A 22479-nucleotide genomic window follows, 5' to 3' on the forward strand; every position below is an offset into this window, starting at 1 on the left:
ATTTTAGTCCCCAATTAATGGATCTGTATATTTGATAATTCTAACATTTTGGTTAAATAATAATTTATGAACATTACAAGCTATACAGTAGCTGAGTGGCAGAATATTTATTTAGAGAGCCAAGAGCTGACAAAGAAAATTAAAGGTTGAAACAAATTTTATATCTTTCTTTTTGAGACAGGGTCTCATCATGCACTGCCGCCTTGACCTCCCAAGCTTAGGTGATCCTCCTACCTCAGGCTCCAGAGTAGCTGGGATTACAGGTATGAGCCTTTATATCATTTTACTTCAAAATGCTAAAAGCCTTAAATTCTATGATGTAAGCAAAAAAGAAACCCACATTTTTAGGTAACAAAATCAACTTAGAAGAGAAATACTGTACAAGATGGTGACTATATGTAATAATATATTGTAGGCTGGGCGCGGTGGCTCATGCCTGTAATCCCAGCACTTTGGGAGGCCAAGGTGGGCGGATCACGAGGTCAGGAGATCGAGATCATCCTGGCTAAATGGTGAAACCCTGTCTCTACTAAAAATACAAAAAATTAGCCAGGCGTGGTGGTGGGTGCCTGTAGTCACAGCTACTCAGGAGGCTGAGGCAGGAGAATGGCATGAACCCGGGAGGCGGAGCTTGCAGTGAGCCGAGATCGCGCCACTGTACTCCAGCCTGGGTGACAGAGACTCCGTCTCAAAAACAAAGAAACAAACAATAATAATAATAATAATATATTGTAATTGCTGAATAGAAATTTCAAGTGTTTTCACCACAAAAAATGTGAGGTAATGGTATGTTAATTAGCTCAATTTTGCCATCCCACAATGTATACATATTTCAAAACATCATGTTGTATACAATAAATAGATATTATTTATTTCATTTCACTTTTTTTTTTTTTTTTTGAGACAGAGTCTCACTCTGTCACCCAGACTGGAGTGCAGTGGCATGGTCTCAGCTCACTGCAACCTCCGCTTCCTAGGTTCAAGGGATCCTCCCACCTCAGCTTCCCAAGTAGCTGGGACTATAGGCATGTGCCACCACGCCCGGCTAATGTTTGTATTTTTACTAGGGATAGGGTTACACCATGTTGGCCAGGCTAGTCTTGAACTCCTGACCTCAGGTGATCCACCCACCTCGGCCTCTGAAAGTGCTGGGATTACAGGGTGAGCCACCTTGCCTGGCCTTCACTTCACTTATTTTTATTTTTTTTGAGACAGTGTATTGCTGTCGCTCAGGCTCAGTGCAGTGGTGCAATCATGGATCACTGTAGCCTGGATCTCCCAGGCTCAACCCACCTCAGCCTCCCTAGGAGCTAGGACTACTAGGATTACAGGTGTGCGCTTAATTTTGTGTGCGGCTAATTTTGGTATTTTTTGTAGAGCTGGGGTTTCGCTATGTTGCCCAGGCTGGTCTCGAACTCCTGGGCTCAAGCTATCCATCCACTTTGGCCTCCCAAAGTGCTGGGATTACAGGTGCAAGCCACCACGGCCAGCCCAAAATATTTTGTTTCTGTCAATTAAAAAAACAGGCTGGGCACAGTGGCTCATGCCTGTAATCCCAGTACTTTGGTAGGCTGAGGCAGGAGGATCACTTGAGGCCAGGAGTTTGAGACCAGCCTGGGCAAAATGATGAAACCCCATCTCTACTAAAAAATACAAACAATTTAGCTGGGCATGGTGGCATGCACCTCTAATCCCAGCTACCTGGGAGGCTGAGGCAGGAGAATTGCTGGAACCCGGGAGGTAGAGACCGCAGTGAGTCAAGACTGTGCCACTGCACTCCAGCATGGGTGACAGAGCAAGACTCTGTATCACACACACACACAAAAGTCCAGCCTGGGCAACACAGTATGTTATCCTTGCCACCAAAAAAAAAACAAAAACCAACAAAAAAAAAACCCCACAAAACACAAAACATACACACACACAGACACATAAATAGCCATAGAATAATCTATATTCTAGAGAGGGTCCTCCTGGGTATCACTTCTTTTTCTATAATAAGGGCAAGTCTTCTGCTTTTAGAAATAACAGGCTGTTATGGGATCACTCATAATTCTTAATCCAGGAGTCACTAACCAGCTTTGTCTCTAACGAAAACCTAAGAATAACCTCAAGTGTGCTGTGGCTACAAGGTAAAAATAAGTCATTTCTAGTTTTCAGCTGCCATGAGATATAACCAGGATATGTCAAGCCCAGTTAGAAAAGTCATATTTCACTGGATTTAGTATATATTTACTACCAGTAAATATCAGTACTAAAAACACTAGCAAACTTTCAGTCACTTTTTTTTTTGAGTTGGAGTTTTGCTGTTGTTGCCCAGGCTGGAGTGCAGTGGCGCCATCTCGGCTCACTGCAACCTCCACCTCCTGGGTTCAAGTGATTCTCCTGCCTCAGCCTCTCGAGTAGCTGGGATTACAAGCATGCGGCACCACGCCCGGCTGATTTTATATTTTTAGTAGAGATGGGGTTTACCATGTTGGTCAGACTGGTCTTGAACTCCTGACCTCAGGTGATCCACCTGCCTTGGCCTCCCAAAGTGTTGGGATTACAGGTGTGAGCCACCACGTCCGGCCCCTTTTCTTTTTTTGATATGGAGTCTCTCTCTTGTCGCCCAGGTTGGAGTGCAGTGGCATGATCTTGACTCACTGCAATCTCCACCTCCCGGGTAATAGCGATTCTCTTGCCTCAGCCTCCTGAGTAGCCAGGACTACAGGTGTGCGCCACCATACCTGGCTAATTTTTGGTAGAGAAGGGGTTTCGCCACGTTGGCCAAACTGGTCTTGAACTCCTGACCTCAGGTGATCCACCTGCCTCGACCTCCCAAAGTGCTGGGATTACAGGCATGAGCCACTGCACATGGCCAGTAATAGATATGTTTTAACATATCTATTAATTTAACTAACAATACAGTATTTTATTATTTTATTTTACTATTTTTTTGAGACAGATTATCACTCTGTCGCCCAGGCTGGAGTGCAATGGCATGATCTAGGCTAACTGCAACCTCCGTCTCCCAGGTTCATGCAATTCTCCAGCCTCAGCCTCCCGAGTAGCTGGGATTACAGGAGTGTGCCACCATGCCAAGCTATTTTTCATTTTTTAGTAGAGACAGGGTTTCACCGTGTTGGCCAGGCTGGTCTCAAACTCCTGACCTCAAATGATCCACCTGCCTTGGCCTCCCAAAGTACTGGGATTATATAGGTGAGTCACCGTGCCCAGCCACAATACACAGTATTTTAGATAAAAATTATTCTATAAAACTTAACACATGATGGAGAATAACAAAAAGGCTTTTTAAATTTGACTAATAAAAAAAAAAAGAAAAAGCAAAGCTATATAAATGTTCATTTTTACTAATTGGACCACATAACTAGAACTATGAGTATATTTTACTTTTATGTTCAATGATACATGAAGTTTGAGGTTTCCATCGTACAACAAGAAGAAAATATTATGGCTGGGCGCGGTGGCTCATGCCTGTAATCCCAGCACTTTGGGAGGCCGAGGCAGGAGGATCACGAGGTCAGGAGATGGAGGCCAGCCTGACCAACAACATGGTGAAACCCCGTCTCTACTAAAAATACAAAAATTAGCCAGGTGTGGTGGCACAGGCCTGTAATCCCAGCTACTCAGGAGCCTGAGGCAGGAGAATCACTTGAACCCGGGAGGCGGAGGTTGCAGTGAGCCGGGACTGCCCCACTGCACTCCAGCCTGGGCAAAGGAGTGAGACTCCGCCTCAAAAAAAAAAAAAAACAAAACAAAACAAAAAAAAGAAAATATTACATAGCTAGAACAGGAGATCTCTTTTAATCCATAAAAAAAACTAATAGGGTCAGCTGGGCATGGTGGCTCACGCCTGTAATCCCAGCACATTGGGAGGCCGAGGTAGGCGGATCACCTGAGGTCAGGAGTTCGAGACCAGCCAGACCAATATGGAGAAACCCCATCTCTACTAAAAATACAAAATTAGCCTGGCATGGTGGCACCTGCCTGTAATCCCAGCTACTCAGGAAGGCTGAGGCAGGAGAATCGCTTGAACCCGGGGGGCGGAGGTTGCAGAGAGCCGAGATCACGCCACTGCCCTCCAGCCTGGGCAACAGAGTGGGACTCAGTCTCAAAATAATAAATAAAATAAAATAAAATAAAATAAAATAACTAATAGGGTCCCTATTAGATAAAAATATTTCACTTCTCTAGGTGTCCTGAGCTTTGCTTGTTTTTTTGTTTGTTTTGTTTTGTTTTGAGACGGAGTCTGGCTCTGTCGTCCAGGCTGGAGTGCAGTAGCGCAATCTTGGCTCACTGTAACCTCTGCCTGCCAGGTTCAAGCAATTCTCCTGCCTCAGCCTCCTGAGTAGCTGGGATTACAGGTGTGTGCCAACAGGTCCGGCTAATTTTTGTATTTTTTAGTAGAGATAGGGTTTCACCATGTTGGTCAGGCTGGAATTCCTGACCTCGTGATCCACCCACCTCAGCCTCCCAAAGTGCTGGGATTACAGGCATGAGCCACTGCGCCTGGCCGAGCTTGCTTGTTATACTTGAACAACTAATAAATGCAAGGATGTCCTATAAAGGAAGCGGATGATAAGCAATATTTTTCTCTACTACCAAAATGGAAAGAGCTGGAACTGAGGCCTCTTTAATATTTCTATCTTCAGCTTTTCTATGACACTAATAGATTGCCATCAGTGGCAGTAGGAAATGGATACTAGCCTGGCACAGTGGCTAACTCCTATAATCCTAGTGCTTTGGGAAGCTGAGGCAAGAGGATTACTTGAGGCCAGAAGTTTGAGACCAGCCTGGACAACAGCAAGACCGCATCTCTTAAAAAAAAAAAAAAAAAAAAAATTAGCTGGGCATGGTGGCATGTGCCTCTAGTCCTAACTACTCAGGAGGCTGAGACAGGAGGGAGGACCACCCAAGCCCAGGAAAACCTCAAGGTTGTAGTGAGCCATGATCGTGTCAATGTACTTCAGCCTGGGCAACAGAAACAGACCCTGTCTCAAAAAAAGAAATGGACAGTAAATCAAATGTGATTAAAGCTGGAGGTGTGAATCACTATGTATCAATATTCAATTAGCATTAACAATGTCCAGGCGCGGTGGCTCATGCCTGTAATCCCAGCACTTTGGGAGGCCGAGGCGGGCGGATCACGAGGTCAGGAGATCGAGACCACAGTGAAACCCCTTCTCTACTAAAAATACAAAAAAAAAAATCAGCCGGGTGCAGTGGCAGGTGCCTGTAGTCCCAGCTACTCAGGAGGCTGACGCAGAAGAATGGCGTGAACCCGGGAGGCTGAGCTTGCAGTGAGCTGAGATCGTGCCACTGCACTCCAGCCTGGGCGACAGAGCAAGACTCTGTCTCAAAAAAAAAAAAAAAACCAATGTCTACAACATCATAAAACAAAAATAACAAAAATAATTGCATGAAATCCTACAGAGTTCTTTCTACAGTGTGCTAAAGGTAAGCTCACAACTTTACCTATTCTTTTACATATATGTACTGTACCTGACAAGCTGGATCAAGACCCATTTTTCTTCTGAGGAATTTTTCTACATGTCCAATAGTTGCTTCTCCTGAAACTCGAACAAACTTCTTTTCCAATGGCTACAAAAATAGACAGATAAAACTATTTTTAGGTTAAATATACCTGTACATGCATGACGTATGTGTATATATATGTAATGTGTAAACATTAAAGAAAATTTTATAGCGAAGATGATTCAATAGACTCTTGAAAAAACTTACTATGAAACAAATTAATACACATATCAGAGAAGAAAAATGGAAATTCTGCTTAGCTTTCCCTTTCTGAAAAGTATGTCAACAATTTTTCTAAATAGGCTTGCTGGTTTAATGTTTCATTGAAAAAACAAAACTCAGAGTAAAATTTATTCATTCATTTCAAGTACTGAACTTACACTTTAAAGACACAGAGAAAACACCCAATACCAAATGTCTGAAACAACTTTGAGGCCGGGCATGGTGGCTCACGCCTGCAATCCCAGCACTTTGGGAGGCAGAGGCAGGCAGATTGTTTGAGGTCAGGAGTTCGAGACCAGCCTGACCAACATGGAGAAACCCCGTCTCTACTAAAAATACAAATTAGCTGGGCATGGTGGCACATGCCTATAATCCCAGCTACTCGGGAGGCTGAGGCAGGAGAATCGCTTGAACCTGGGAGGCAGAGGTTGCAGAGGGCCAAGATCGTGCCATTGTACTCCAGTCTGGGCAACAAGAGCAAAACTCCGTCTAAAAAACAAACAAACAAACAAAAAACCCAAAAAACTGCAAGGAAGAAAAAACAAGATGGAGAAGGAATGGCAAGACTAAAAAACATTAAGGGGTGTAAATGACAAATACATTAACCAATTACAATGTATGGACCTTACTGAATCCTGATTGAAAAACTATCAACAATTTTCAGGGGACAATCTAGGAAATTTAAGTAGTACATGAATATCTGATCAAGGGATTATCATTAATTTAAAAAACTGTAGTATCATTATTATGTTGCCATAAAAGGACACTTAACATGAATTTATAATTATTGGAGTGGTGTGTACATGGGAGTTCATTATACTATTCTGCCTACTTTTGTATAAGTTTTAAAATTTTCATAATAAAGGGAATTCTTTTTTTTTTTCTTTTCTTTTCTTTTTTGAGACAGAGTCTCACTCTGTCACCCAGGCTGGAGTGCAATGGTGCAATCTCAGCTCACTGCAAGCTCCGCCTCCCGGGTTCACGCTGTTCTCCTGCCTCAGTCTCCCGAGTAGCTGGGACTACAGGCGTGCACCACTATGCCCAACTAATTTTTTTTTTTTTTCATTAGAGATGGGGTTTCACTGTTAGCCAGCATGGTCTCAATCTCCTGACCTCGTGATCCACCCGCCTCAGCCTCCCAAAGTGCTGGGAGTACAGGTATGAGCCACTGCGCCCAGCCAGGGATTTCTTTTTTAAGTGAAAAATAAAAAGATCACTATCTAGACACATGTGGCTGGAATGTGGGACCCAATAGTTTGAGGTGTAGGAGGTGATAAGTAGATGACAGAGTTTGAAAGTAAAAACTAATGCTTACCCAGCTCCGATCTCTGGGACAACTAACGATGCTACGACCTCATGCAAATAAAAAGCTGAAGTAGGGGGTCAGAACTAAACAGTCCCTTACAGGAAAAGCACAAAGTGTTTTTTTAGGACTTACAGACTGGGAGCCTAGAATGGCTACCTAGGGAACCAAGGCACACATTTGTTCCATGTTACAGCACTCAGCTTTCCTATCTGTACAGTAGTTTGCTCTTAAGAACTTTCTCAACTAAAACTCAGAGTCTATATTAGATAGGTATTTTATTTTTCTAGGTGTCCTGGGCTTGCTTGTTATACTTGAGCAACTGATAAATGGTCTGCCCGTTATTACCACAGTACAGCATACAGAATAGGTGTTGAGTGTAGGCACTCCAGGCAGACACCTGGGCTCAAACCCTGGTTCTGCCATTTTCTAATAGTGAGTCTTTGGGCAAGTTCCTGAACTTGTCTGTGTCTCTATTTGTAAAATAGATAAAAATAGCACCTGCTTCATACAATTATCATGAAAATAAGTTAATGTATGTAAATAATAAAAATACCTGTCACATAGTAAGCACTGAAGAGTTGTTAGTGTTGTGAGCCATTTGTCTCTAAGATTATTTGCATCATTTTTGCTCTTTATGTACAGGATTTTAACTTTTTTTGTTTGTTTTTTGTTTTTGAGATGGAGTCTTGCTCTGTCGCCCAGGCTGGAGTGCAGTGGAGCGATCATGGCTCACTGCAACCTCTACCTTCTGGATTCAAGTGATTCTCTTGCCTCAGCCTCCCAAGTAGCTGGGACTACAGGCGTGTACCACCACGCTATTTTTTGTATTTTTAGTAGAGACAGAGTTTCACTGTGTTAGCCAGGATGGTCTCGATCTCCTGACCTCATGATCCACCGGCCTCAGCGTCCCGAAGTGCTGGGATTACAGGCGTGAGCCACTGCGCCCGGCGGATTTTAACTTTTGAGATGGAGTCTCGTTCTGTCACCCCGTTCTGTCACCCAGGCTGGAGTGCAGTGGCACAATCTCGGCTCACTGCAACCTCTGCCTCTTGGGTTCAAGTGATTCTCCTATCTCAGCCTCCCAAGTAGCTGGGACTACAGGTACCCGCCACCAACATCTGGCTAATTTTGTATTTTTAGTAGAGATGGGGTTTCATCATATTGGTCAGGCTGGTCTCAAACTCCTAACCTCAGGTGATCCACCCGCCTTGGCCTCCCAAAGTGCTGGGATTACAGGCGTGAGCCACCGCACCTGGCCCCAATTTCTTAAACCTAGTAGAAAATGATTTTATTGTTTTATAGGGCTGTCATTACTAAAAGAGAAAACTGAAACAAAGATTTCATGAAAAAAATATAACCAGTAACGGGCTTAAACAAAAATTCTAACATAAGCATATACATATATATGTTTTTGAGATGGAGTTTTGCTCTTGTTGCCCAGGCTGGAGTGGAATGGCGCAGTCTTGGCTCACTGCTACCTCTGCCTCCCGAGTTGAAGCAATTCTCCTGCCTCAGCCACCCAAGTAGCTGGGATTACAGGCGTGAGCCACCACACTAATTTTTGTTTTTTTAGTAGAGACAGGGTTTCACCATGTTGGCCAGGCTGGTTTCAAACTCCTGACCTCAGGTGATCCGCCCACCTCAGCCTCCCAAAGTGCTGGGATTATAGGTGTGAGCTACCGTGCCCGGCCAGTTTTTTTGTTGTTTGTTTGTTTTTGAGACAGTCTCGCTCTGTCGCCTGGGCTGCAGTGCAGTGGCACGATCTTGGCTCACTGCAAACTCTGCCTCCTGAGTTCACGCCATTCTCCTGCCTCAGCCTCCCGAGTAGCTGGGACTACAGGCGCCTGCCACCATGCCCTGCTAATTTTTTGTATTTTTAGTAGAGATGGGGTTTCACGTGTTAGCCAGGATGGTATCGATCTCCTGACTCGTGATCCACCCGCCTCAGCCTCCCAAAGTGCTGGGATTACAGGTGTGAGCCACTGTGCCCGGCCTGTTTTTTTGTTTGTTTGTTTTTTTGAGATGAAGTTTTGCTTTAGCCCAGGCTGGAATGCAGTGGCGCAATCTCGGCTCACTGCAGCCTCTGCCTCCTGGGTTCAAGCAATTCTCCTGCCACAGCCCTCCTGAGTACCTGGGATTACAGGCATGCATCACCATACCGGGCTAATTTTTGTACTTTCAGTGGAGACAGGGTTTCCCCATGTTGCCGAGGCTGGTCTCAACTCCTAACTTCAAGTGATCCTCCCGTCCTGGTCTCCTAAAGTGCTGGGATTACAGGCGTTAGCCACCGTGCCTGGCCAAGCATATATTGTTTCAACCAGATACATTTTTATATCCCCAAAATGTTTACACCAAGCAAATTACAAACAATGTTTCTATTCAAAGTTTTTATCAAATCTTGGCTTAGGTATTAAAAAAAAATCAACAGCTTTATTGAGATGTAATTCACATACCATTAAATTCACCCTTTAAAAGTGTACGATTAAATGGATTTTAGTATATCTACAAAATTTTGCAACCATCACTGCTATGTAATTTCAGAATATTTTCATTACCCTAAAAAGAAGCCTGGCTGGGCAAGGTGGCTCACGCCTGTAATCCCAGCACTTTGGGAGGCCAAGGCGGGTGGATCACCTGAGGTAAGGAGTTCAAGACCAGCCTGGCTAACACGGTGAAACCCCGTTTCTACTAAAAATACAAAAAATTAGCTGGGCGTGGTGGGGCGCACCTGTAATACCAGCTACTTGGGAGGCTGAGGCAGGAGAACTGCTTGAACCCGGGAGGCAGAGGTTGCAGTGAGCCCAGATTGCGCCACTGCACTCCAGCCTGGGTGACAGAGCGAGACTCCATCTCCAACAAGAAAAAAAGAAACCTGTACCTCTTGGTAGTCACTCCCCATTCAGCCTCTTCCCCAAGCCTCTGACAACCGCTAATCTGCTTTCTGCTCCTGTGGATTTTCTTGTTCTGCACATTTCAGATAAATGAAATCATATAATATATGGATGGCCTTTTGTGACTGGCTTCTTTTCCTTAGCATCATGTTTTCAATGTTTACCCATGTCAGACCATGTATCAGTACTTCATTCCTTTTTACTGTCAAATAATACTCTATTATATGAAAATACATTTTGTTTATCCATTCATCAGCTAATAGGTTATATACACTGTTTCCAATTTGGGGTTATTATTCGCTCTTTCGCCCAGGCTGGAGTGAAGTGGCATGATCTCAGCTCACTTCGCCAAGTTCTCCGCCCTCCGGGTTCAAGTGATTCTCTTGCCTCAGCCTCCCAAGTAGCTGGGATTATAGGTGCCCACCACCACGCCTGGCTAATTTTTGTATTTTTAATAGAGATAGAGTTTTGGCATGTTGGCCAGGCTAGTCTCGAACTCCTGAACTCAGGAGATCCACCTGCCTTGGGCTCCCAACGTGCTAGGATTACAGGCATGACCCAATGTCCCCAGCCCAATTTGGGATTATTAAAAATATATATATATTTGAAATCAAATCCAAATAATGTGCATACAATGTAATTAATTTATATGTCCCTTAAGTTACTTTTATCAATAGGTTTCATCTGTAGGTTTATTCTTCATCTCTTTCCTTTTTAATTTATTTGCTGAAGAAACAGAATTGGTTGCTATGTAGTTTTCCACTATCTTGATCTGGCTTATTATATTCCTTCAGTGTCATTTAATACATCTCTCTCTCTCTTTTTTGAGACAGAGTCTCGCTGTGTCGCCCAGGCTGGAGTGCAGTGGTGAGATCTTGGCTCACTGCAAGCTCCGCCTCCCAGGTTCATGCTATTCTCCTGCCTCAGCCTCCCGGGTAGCTGGGACTACAGGCACCCGCCACCGTGCCCGGCTAATTTTTTTTGTATTTTTAGTAGAGATGGGGTTTCACTGTTAGCCAGGATGGTCTTGATCTCCTGACCTCGTAATCTGCCCACCTCGGCCTCCCAAAGTGCTGGGATTACAAGCTTGAGCCACCGCGCCCGGCCTAATACATCTCTGTGTCCCCTGTATTTCTTGTAAATTAGTAATTAAATCTAGAAGCATAGTCACCTTCCTATATGTCTTGGCAAGAACACTTCAAGGTGATATTGCTACCATGTTTTTTCATGTGTAAGAACCACAACTATATATTCTGGGTTGCACATGTGTTTCTGAGGAAGCAGTAGACTAATACTTTATCTTTTCTGTTTTTAAGACAGAGTCTTACTCTGTCACCTAGGCTAGAGTGTAGTGACGCGATCACAGCTCACTGCAGCCTCAATCTCCTAGGCTCATGTGATCCTGCCACCTTAGCTTCCTGAGTAGCTGGAACTGCCCATGCCAACATGCAGAGCTAACATTTTTATTTTTGATAGAGACAGGGTATTCCTGTGTTGCCCAGATTGGTCTTGAACTCCTGGCTCCAAGCAATCCTCCTGCGTTGGCCTCCCAAAGTACTGGGATTACAGATGTGAGCCAACGAACCCGGCCTAATATTTCAATTCATTCTCTAGTTCTTTCTTCATGAAGTTTTAAAACTCTGTTGGACTGACTACTACAGGTTATTAGACAGGCGTCTTCAGGGAACACTGGTAGCATATATCCCTGTGCTTAAACCATACAAAAACGTATCTGCCACTATGCCACCCACTACATGGCTACGAGAATTTCCTAAAGCTGAACACCACGGGTTTGATGTTTTACAACTTAGAAGAGGTTCAACGCTATCAAAAATCATGGGGATTTATGGTCGGGCGCAGTGGCTCATACCTGTAATCCCAGCACTTTGGGAGGCCCAGGTGGGTGGGTCACCGGAGGTCAGGAGTTTGAGAATAGCCTGGCCAACATGGTGAAACACCGTCTCTACTAAAAATGCAAAATTAGCTGGGCGTGGTGGTGCATGCCTGTAATCCCAGCTACTCAGGAGGCTGAGGCTGGGTTCAAGAATCGCTTGAACCCAGACGGCAGAAGTTGCAGTGAGCCAAGATTGCGCCACTGTGCTCCAGCCTGGGCAACAGAGGAAGACTCCATTAAAAAAAAAAAAAAAAAAAAAAAAAAAATCATGAGGACTTAAAACTGCATTCCCTCTATCACATCAATCTCTGAGACACATGTATAATATGCTTCACCCAGAGAATTACCTATCTATTCCTATGCTTTAATTCATGTCTCTGAGCTAGTGTGTTCATAAAACAGTACAGTATATCCAACTAGGTATAATTCACCTAACTTTCAGTACAGACACTTGACAAAGTCACTGAAAATCTAAACAGATCAAAGTCACCTATTCCTTGTATATTTACCTCCCAAGAAACTATAAGGTCTGATTTACCCCTTCTTAAAAAGTTACCTTTTCCTGATGACTCACATTATAGTAGTAACACTGTATACAATGGTACCTGTGATTTCGGAATCTTTAAATCAACTCTGAACTTAAATATGTTACAAAGGAGTTCATTCTTACCTCTAAAACTTCAGTGAATAATTGAAGTAACAAGTAGGGCAAAATAACTTGAGCAAAAAATGTTACATGCAAATAAAATTTTAAGCTCATATTTAATTCTAAATGCCAAATATGCAAAAATGCTTTGAGACATTTTTTATCACCAAATTAACATAGCATTTGGTTTTAGTTTTAAAAAGTATTCACTTAATTTTCCTTAGACTACTGTTCTGAATGAACAAATCCCTACTTAATAACTTTTATTCATAAATCTATAATATTATTAAATGTACTTCATATTTAAATAACTTATTTATACAATCTCCATTTGGTTGCTAATCTGACTCGAATTTGTGTGCTACAGAGTCCTCTTGTGAAATGAATGAAAAAAAAAGTAAAATACCTTAAAATGTCCCGTGCCTTCATTAGCACTGAAAAATGAGAGCAAAATTAATCAATATTTAATACTTTAAGCTATATGTTTAATCATAAAACAACATATATAAATATTTGAGAAACATCAATTCATTGTAATTCTAGAACAGTCACCTGAAGTTTTATGAAATAAACAAATGTAATTGTTATTTCTGCCACCTAGTGGTTAAGGCAAAGGCAGTTTTATCCAGTATTTTAGTCTACTTTCTATACTTAATTTTAGAAGTTAAAAGTATATTCTCTTTTTTTGATGGAAAATATGAGAATTTACTTATTTTTTCCAGCTTTATTAGGGGATAATAGACAAATTAAAATTGTGTATATCTATAGGTTTTAAGATACGTATATACTGTAAACTAATAAAATCAAGCAAATCAACATATCCATCAGCTCACATACTTATTTTACTGTAGTGAGAACATTTAGGATCTACTCTTAGCAATTTTCAAGTATATAATACATTATTAACTGTAGTCATCATGATGTACAATAGATCTCCAGGAAAAAGTATATTCTTAAATATTAGATTCCCCCTCACCCCACATTTAGCATCCTAACATTTTACAGCTTAGTCTAATTTCATATTTTTCTTTTAATCATAATCAATGTGATTTTTCTCTCTATAGTAACATTTACAATATAAAATTTCTTACAAGAAGGCTGCTATGCTTCCTATTGCTTTTTTTGCAGAATAATTACCTGGACATAATTTTACTCAGTTTCCTTTTCACCTAGAAGCCTACAGATTTCTTGGTTAAATCAATTACTTTTAAGCCATGAGGGAGACAAGGGTATCTAACTTTTTGTTGAGAAAGTACTATGTGCCAGGCATTGAATTAGGTATTCATGTGCATATGCATGCTTTTCATTTAGTCCTCACAATAGCCCTGCAAATGAGGTATTAGTACCCCTTTCTACAGATGAAAAAAATTAAGCTCACAGAGGTCATAACTTTCTTTGGGACACACAGATATGGTAGGTAATAAAACTGAAATTCACACTCAGGTGTGCCTAACATCAAAGCCAATGTTCTTTCTTCCTTATGTTGTGAAGATTAGACAAGTTCACAATTGCATCATCTCCAAAGTATTCTTTTTTTCTTTCATTTTTTTCTTTAAGAGATAGGGTCTTGCTCTATCACCCAGGCAGGAATGTAGTGGCTCACTGCAGCTTCAACCTTCTGGGCTTAAGTGAACTTCTTGCCTTAGCCTACCTGAGCAGCTGGGAGTACAGATATGTGCCACCATGCATGGCTAATTAAAAAAAAAAAAAAAATTTAAGAGATAGGGTCTCGCTGTGTTGGCCAGGCTGGTCTCAAACTCCTGGCCTCAAGCCATCCTTCTGCCTTAGCCTCCCCAAATGCTGGAATTACAGGTGTGAGCCACCACACCCAGACTCCAAAGCACCCATTTTTTTTTTTTGAGACGGAGTCTCACTGTCATCCAGGCAGGAGTGCAGTGGCGTGATCTCGGCTCACTGCAACCTCCGCCTCCCGGGTTCAAGCGATTCTCTTTGCCTCAGCCTCCCGAGTAGGTGGGACTACAGGCACCCACCACCACACTCGGCTAATTTTTGTATTTTTAGTATAGACGGGGTTTCACCATGTTGTTCAGGATGGCCTCGATCTCTTGATCTCGTGATCTGCCCACCTTGGCCTCCCAAAGTGCTAGGATTACAGGAGTGAGCCACGGTGCCCAGCAAAGTACTCTTTGTAAGAAAAAAATAGGCTGGGCGAGGTGGCTGATGCCTGTAATCCCAGCACTTTGGGAGGCCAAGGTGGGCAGATAATGAGGCCAGGAGTTCAAGAGCAGCCGGGCCAACATAATGAAACCCCGTCTCTCCTAAAAATACAAAAAATTAGCTGGGCGTGGTGGCGCATGCCTGTAATCCCAGCTACTCGGGAGGCTGAGGCAGGAGAACTGCTTGAACCCGGGAGGCGGAGGTTGCAGTGAGCTGAGATCGTGTCACTACACTCCAGCCCGGTGACAGTGCGAGACTCCATCTCAAAAAAATAAAGGAAAAGAGGCCAGGCGCGGTGGCTCACGCCTGTAATCCTAGCACTTTGGGAGGCAAGGTGGGTGGATTGCCTGAGCTCAGGAGCTCAAGACCAGCCTGGGCAACAAATTAGCAAGGTGTGGTGGCGTGCACCTGTAGTCCCAGCTACTCGGGAGGCTGAGGCAGGAGAATCGCTTGAAATCGGGAGGCAAAGGTTGCAGGGAGTCAAGATCATGCCACTGCACTCCAGCCTGGGCAACAGAGTGAGACTGCGTCTCCAAAAAAAAAATTAAAAAATAAATAAATAAATAAATAAATAAAGTAATAGAGATACAGAAATATTTATATATTATAAACCTATAAATGATATATTATTTTATATGAAATTATATCACTATATATATGTAAACTGTAAATCCGTAAATGTACAAATAAATATAAAATATACACATAAATAGAATGTTAAATTATATTATCTTAGAGTTATAAAATAAAACATCCCATTCATTGTAAGAATTATCTCTGTAGAATACTTGGTACATGGGCATCAGCTTCTACCTGAATATCTAAAGACAGCTTAACTGACAAGTCAGCAATTTCATTTGTGGGTGACTTTGTTAGAAATTACTTGCTTGCGGCCAGGTGCAGTAGGTCACACCTGTAATTTCAGCACTCTGGGAGGCTGAGGTAGGTGGATCGCTTGAGGTCAGGAGTTTGAGACCTGCCTGGCCAACATGGTAAACTTATGTCTCCAATAAAAATACAAAAATTAGCCAGGCGTGTTGGCACATGCCTGTAATCCTAGCTACTCGAGAGGCTGAGGCAGGAGAATCACTTGAACCCGGGAGGCGGAGGTTGCAGTGAGCCGAGGTCGTGCCACTGCACTCCAGCCTGGGTGACAGAGCCAGACTCCATCTCAAAAAAGCAAAAAAAATTACTTGCTTCCACTTAATCAAACACGCTTCACCCTGTAACATATACCTAGAAGTCATAGTTTTGCCTTCTGGTATTGTGAATCAGACCAATTTTTCTTTTATTTGGTAACCCTTTAAAGATTTTAAACTAATTTGAGGGACTTACCATTGCTTTATTTCCAAACAAAATATTTTTGTTCCTTCCGCTACCACATGACGTATTTTCAAACTTTTACCACTCCAGTTATACCTGTTTACCAATATCTCTCTTAAAATATGGTACCCAGAGCTGAACACAATACTCTTGTTGGACTAAGGCAGCACAGAGTGGGATACTACTCTCGGGTTTACTAAACACCACTGAGCTTAAAATGGCATTAAATTTTTGCTGCATCACACATCTCGTAAGACTCTATTTTCTTTGGTATGCAGGTGTATGTATTATAGCACCATGGACCACTTTAACCTTTATTTTTGAACGGCCCTGCATTATTTCAATACTCATATTGATAATAATTCAGACTTAAGAATATCACATGTTGATTCTTACAACAATCCTTTGAGTTGCTATTGTAACCTCCAGTTTAGAAATACAGAAACTGATGATCAGTTCAGAGAAGTTACATCCCAAGGGTTACCTACTCTGAGTTAGTCTTCAAAACCTATACTCTTTCAACATACCATACTGTCTGTCTTGGGTTATTTCTTTTTATAATCTACTTTACACATAGAAACTATAGAACAAAAAGGATAAGAGTCTATCTTAAGATCATAAAGCTGGGCACGGTGGCTCACGCCTGTAATCCCAGCACTTTGGGAGGTCGAGGTGGGTGGATAACCTGAGGTCAGGAGTTCAAGACCAGCCTGACCAACAAGGAGAAACCCTGTGTCTACTAAAAATACAAAATTAGCTAAGCGTGGTGGTGCATGTCTGTAATCCCAGTTACCTGGGAGGCTGAGACAGGAGAATTGCTTGAACCTAGGAGGCAGAGGTTGCAGTGAGTCGAGATCATGCCACTGCACTCCAGCCTTGACAACAAGAGAAAACCCTGTCTCAAACAAACAAACAAACAAACAAACAAACAAAAAAATCGGTCAGGTGCAGTGGCTCATGCCTCTAATCCCAGCACTTTAGGAGGCCAAGGCAGGCAGACCACGAGGTCAGGAGATCGAGACCATCCTGGCCAACACGGTGAAACCCTGTCTCTACTAAAAACAAAAAAAAATTAGCCGGGCGTGGTGGCAGGCACCTGTAGTCCCATCTACCTGGGAGGCTGAGGCAGGAGAATGGCATGAACCCGGGAGGCGGAGCTTGCAGTGAGCTGAGATCGCGCCACTGCACTCCAGCCTGGGAAACAGAGCGAGACTCCATCTCAAAAAAAAAAAAAAAAAAAAGAAGACCATAAAACACGCATACCCTGTTGGGTGCAGTGGCTCACGCCTGTAATCCCAATACTTTGGGAGGCCGAGGTGGGTGAATCACCTGAGGTCAGGAGTTCGAGACCAGCCTGGCCAACATGATGAAACCCCATCTCTACTAAAAATACAAAAACTTAACCGGGCATGGTGGCACACGCCTGTAATCCCAGCTACTTGGGAGGCTAAGGCAGGAGAATTGCTTGAACCCTAGAGGCAAAGGTAGCAGTAAGCCGAGATCACACCACTACACTCCAGCCTGGACAAGAAGAGTGAAACTCCGTTTCAAAAGAAAAAAAAAAATGCATACCCAATTTAGGGGAGAAATCTAATTTCATATTCCAGTAACAGAGAAATTAGTGCAGAGGCTGAACCCACCTCAGTGTTTTTCCTCCTCCAAGTCAAGCAGAGTCAAGCACTGAACCAAATTTGCCCCTGTGCTTCCATCAGATTAAAACTCCCCTTGTCCTGTCATGAAAACAGTTTCCTACAGGTTACCCCCAATAGCCTAACTTTTGCGGTAACATAAATGCTTTTCTATGTAATAAAAAGGGTGAGGTGCAGTGGCTCACGCCTGTAATCCCATCATTTTGGGAGGCCAAGGCAGGTAGATTGCTTGAGCCGGGAGTTCAAGACCAGCTTGGGCAATATGGTAAAAAATTAGCTGGGCATGATGGTGTGTGCCTATAGTCCCAGCTGCTCAGGAGGCTGAGGCGAGAGGATTGCTTGAGTCTAGGAGGCAGAGGCTGCAGTAACCTGAGATCGCGCCACTGCAGTCCAGCCTGGGCAGCAGAGCAAGACCCTGTCTCAAGGAAGAAAAAACAGATAAAGGACTGTCTTAGGAGGTACACTGAATACCCATCATAACCAACAATTTCTAAGGTTCAATTTTTATTTACACAGGAGGACCTTAATATATACCTTATGAGTCCGGGTGCAGTGGCTCACGCCTGTAATCCCAGCACTTTGGGAGGCCAAGGTAGGTGGATCACGAGGTCAGGAGTTCGAGACCAGCCTGGCCAACATGGTGAAACCCCATCTCTACTAAAAAATACAAAAATTAGCTGGGTGTGGAGGAGGGCACCTGTAATCCCCGCTACTCTGGAGGCTGAGGCGGCAGAATTGCTTGAAACCGGAAGACTGAGGACTGAGGTTGCAGTAAGCCAAGATCGCGCCACTGCCCTCCAGCCTGGGGAACAAAAGCGAAATTCTGTCTGTCTCAAAAAAAAAAAAAAAAACCACACACACACACACACACACACACACACACACACACACACAAAAGCATCTTATGAGGCCAGGTGCAGTGGCTCATGCCTGTAATCCGAGCACTCTGGGAGGCTTAGGCAGGTGGATCATGAGGTCAAGAGTTCAAGACCAGCCTGGTTAACAAGGTGAAACCCCGCCTCTACTAAAAATACAAAAAAAAAAAAAAAAAAAAAAAAGTCAGGCATGGTGGTATGCGCCTGTAATCCCAGCTACTTCGGAGGCTGAGGTAGGAGAACTGCTTGAACCCAGGAGGCAGAGGCTGCAGTGAGCCGAGATTGTGCCTCTGCATTCCAACCTGGGTGACAAAGTATGACTCTGTCTCAGGGAAAAAAAAAAAAAAAATATATATATATATATATATATGTTTTATATACATACCTTATGAATAAACAAAAGCAATTTATTCAAGGTTACAAAGCTAGAAAACAGCAGAGCTACGACTTAAATCCAGATCTCCTATTCCAAGGTAGGGCTTTTTCCTCTACAGCAGGAAATGCATTAATAATGTAACAACTTTAGTAATGGTAATGACTGCCTTGAGCATTGTGGTCGAGTCTCATCAGGAAAGCCTGCTATGATTAATTATTGATTTCTGCTACAAGTAAAGAAAGAAGAAATGGTGGCACACCCATCACACGTTTACCATCGTTGTATTACAATATCTGACTTTTCAAAAAAGGTATAAAAAGTGGATCCAAGTTCCTGCTGTGATTAGTGGAAAGTGTTACATTTCCCCAAAATATTTTTTTTTTTTTTTTGAGACAGGGTCTTGCTCTGTCACCCAGGCTGGAATGCAGTGGTGCAATCAAGGCTCACTGCAGCCTCAAACTCCCGGGCTCAGTCGATCCTCCCCCATCAGCCTCCCTAGTAGATGGGACTACAGGTGCATGCCACCATGGCCAATTAATTTTCTTTTCGTATTTTTTTGTAGAGACAGGGTTTTACCATGTTGACCAGGCTAGTGTCCAGCTCCTGGACTCAAGCGGTTCTCCTACCTCTGCTTCCCAAAGTGCTAGGATTACAGGCATAAGCCACCATGCCTGACCCTCAAAATAATTTTTTAAAAATATAATTCCTTAAGTCGGGCGCGGTGGCTCACGCCTGTAATCCCAACACTTTGGGGGGCCAAGGTGGGCGGATCACCTGAGGTCGGGAGATTGAGACCAGCCTGACTGACATGGCGAAACCCTGTCTCTACTAAAAATAGAAAATTAGCCAGGCATGGTGGCCGGCACCTGTAACCCCAGCTATTTGGAAGGCTGAGGCAGGAGAATCGCTTGAACCCGGGAGGTGGAGGTTGCGGTGAGCCGAGATTGCGCCATTGCACTCCAGCATGAGCAACAAGAGTGAAACTCCGTCTCAAAAACAAAAAAAAATCCTTTTAATTTTATTTTTTATTTTTTTTGAGACGGAGTTTCACTCCTGTCACCCAGGCTGGAGTGCAATGGCACTATCTCGGCTCACCCACAACCTCCGCCTCCCGGGTTCAAGTGATTCTCCTGCCTCGGCCTCCCAAGTAGGTGGGACTAAAGGCGCGCACCACCATGCCTGGCTAATTTTTGTATTTTTTGTTTGTTTTTGTATTTTTCGAGACGGAGTTTGGCCCTTGTTGCCCAGGCTGGAGTGCACTGGTGTGATCTCGGCTCACTGCAACCTCCGCCTCTCGGGTTCAAGTGATTCTCCTCCCTCAGCCTCCTGAATAGCTGGGATTACAGGTGCAAGCCACCACATCCAGCTTTTTTTTTTTTTTTTGTATTTTTAGTAAAGATGGGTTTCACCATATTGGCCAGGCTGGTCTCGAACTCTTGATGTCAAGTAATCTGCCCACCTAAGCCTCCCAGAATGCTGGGATTACAGGCGAGAGCCACTGCACCCAGCCAACTCTTTAATTTTCAAATTGTAATTAGCTAGTCATTAAAAGATATTACTCCAGCCTTCTTTTGATTAGTATGAAAACAAAACAAAAGTCACATTGTCACATGTGTAAAAATTCAAACACAATGGCAAGTAAGACTTGTTCCCATCCCAAACTCAATAGACTCCAGTGCCGCTTCCTAGGGGCACTGCCATTAATATGTTCTTTTTTTTTTTTCTCAGCAGTCTTTCTCTGTCACCCAGGCTGGAGTGCAGTGGCACAATCTCAGCTCACTGCAACCTCCACCTCCCAATTCAAGCGATTCTCCTGTCTCAGCCTCCCAAGTAGCTGGAATCACAGGCACGTGCCACCACACCTAGCTAATTTTTTATACTTTTGATAGAGACAGTGTTTCACCATGTTGGCCAGGCTGGTCTCAAACTCCTAATCTCAAGTGATCCGCCCACCTCGGCCTCCTCAAGTGCTGGGATTAAGAGTGAGCCACTGCACCCGGACTTTTTTTTTTTTTTTTCCTTCAGACAGAGTTTCACTCTCATTGCCCAGGCTGGAGTGCAACAGCATAATCTTGGGTTACTGCAACCTCCACCTCCCAGGTTCAAGTAATTCTCCCGCCTCAGCCTCCTGAGTAGCTGGGACTACAGGCACCCGCCACAACACCTGGCTCATTTTTATATTTTTAGTAGAGACAGGGTTTCATCATGTTGGTCAGGGTGATCTTGAACTCCTGACCTCGGGTAATCTGCCCGCCTCGGCCTCCCAAAGTGCTGGGATTACAGGTGTGAGCCACCATGCCTGGCCAAGATGTTCTTATATGGCCTTTCAGGAATGGCCTGTACACATAAAAAGTATACGTGTACTTGCATATTTTCCACCATCCTCTTTTTAAAAAACTTAAGTGAGCACAAGGTACATGGGCTTGCCTTTCTGCACCTTGCTTTTCCCACTTAATACATCTTGGAGATTATTTCACATCATCATACACATTATTATATTAGTGCATACTCATGTATGGGTATACCATTATTTAACCTACTCCCTTATAGAGATATAAATTGCAACACTCTTTAATGATAGAAATTGCTGGATTAAAATTTGGAATTACATGATTTCTTCTAATTTTTCCAAAGGGATCTTTATGTCATTATCATCAACCACTACTATGGGCTTCTTGGGGACATAACAAATGTCTCTTGCCTTTTAGGGGTTCTTTTTTTTTTTTTGAGACGGAGTCTCTGCCGCCCAGGCTGGAGTGCAGTGGCACCATCTCGGCTCACTGCAAGCTCTGCCTCCTGGTTTCACACCATTCTCCTGCCTCAGCCTCCCGAGTAGCTGGGACTATAGGCGCCTACCACCACGACCAGCTAATTTTTTGTATTTTTAGTAGAGACGGGGTTTCACCGTGTTAGCCAGGATGGTCTTGATCTTCTGACCTCATGATCCGCCCGCCTCGGCCTCCCAAAGTGCTGGGATTATAGGCGTGAGCCACCGCGCCCGGCCTTAGGGGTTCTTAATAACAGTTGAGAGCGTGAAGTGAATATACAAGGAGATAAATACAATAAAGCACACACTAGATAATAAATGATACAAGTAGCCTAGAGTTATAAAGAGATGACTGAGAAGTAAAATAGTCATCAGTGATACAACATGAGAAATCTAGATTTTTTCCAAGAAAGGCATTTTAGTTTACTGGGCCAGCCAGTTAAGCGTTTGAAAACTAGTTTGATACATGCCAACTCTGGGACCATGACAGTCTGTTTAACATTGCTGCACTAAAATGGAGTACACCATATGCTACAGTGTATGAAAGAAGCAATTTATAAGTATCTAGCAGGGCATGGTGGCTCACGTCTGTAATCCCAGCACTTTGGGAGGCTGAGGTGGGTGGATCACCTGAGGTCAGGAGACCAGCTTGGCCAACATGGCAAAACCCTGTCTCTACTAAAACTACAAAAATTAGCCAGGCGTGGTGGCATGTGCCTGCAGTCCCAGCTACTTGGGAGGCTGAGGCAGGAGAATCCCCTGAACCTGGGAGGCAGCAGTTGCAATAAGCTGAGATTGCACCACTGCACTCCAG

The 22479-nt window shown here is 43.5% G+C and overlaps 1 protein-coding gene across 3 annotated transcripts in view; it reads right to left on the bottom strand.

Annotated features, from left to right (window-relative positions):
- PCGF6 (polycomb group ring finger 6) overlaps positions 1 to 22479 on the bottom strand; it is a 50065-nt gene that overhangs the window by 20202 nt on the left and 7384 nt on the right. For all 3 annotated transcript variants that reach the window (XR_008537610.2, XM_508012.7, XM_054660486.2), the window contains 2 exons: positions 12904 to 12931; positions 5506 to 5604 (listed from right to left, as the gene is read on the bottom strand). Coding sequence is in view for 2 of the 3 variants with exons in the window: in XM_508012.7 (XP_508012.4) it covers positions 5506 to 5604; positions 12904 to 12931 (127 nt within the window). In the remaining variant the exon portion in view is untranslated. The remainder of the gene's footprint in view (positions 1 to 5505; positions 5605 to 12903; positions 12932 to 22479) is intronic.

Source organism: Pan troglodytes, chromosome 8 (genome assembly GCF_028858775.2).
Source record: "Pan troglodytes isolate AG18354 chromosome 8, NHGRI_mPanTro3-v2.0_pri, whole genome shotgun sequence".
Lineage (NCBI taxonomy): Eukaryota > Metazoa > Chordata > Mammalia > Primates > Hominidae > Pan > Pan troglodytes.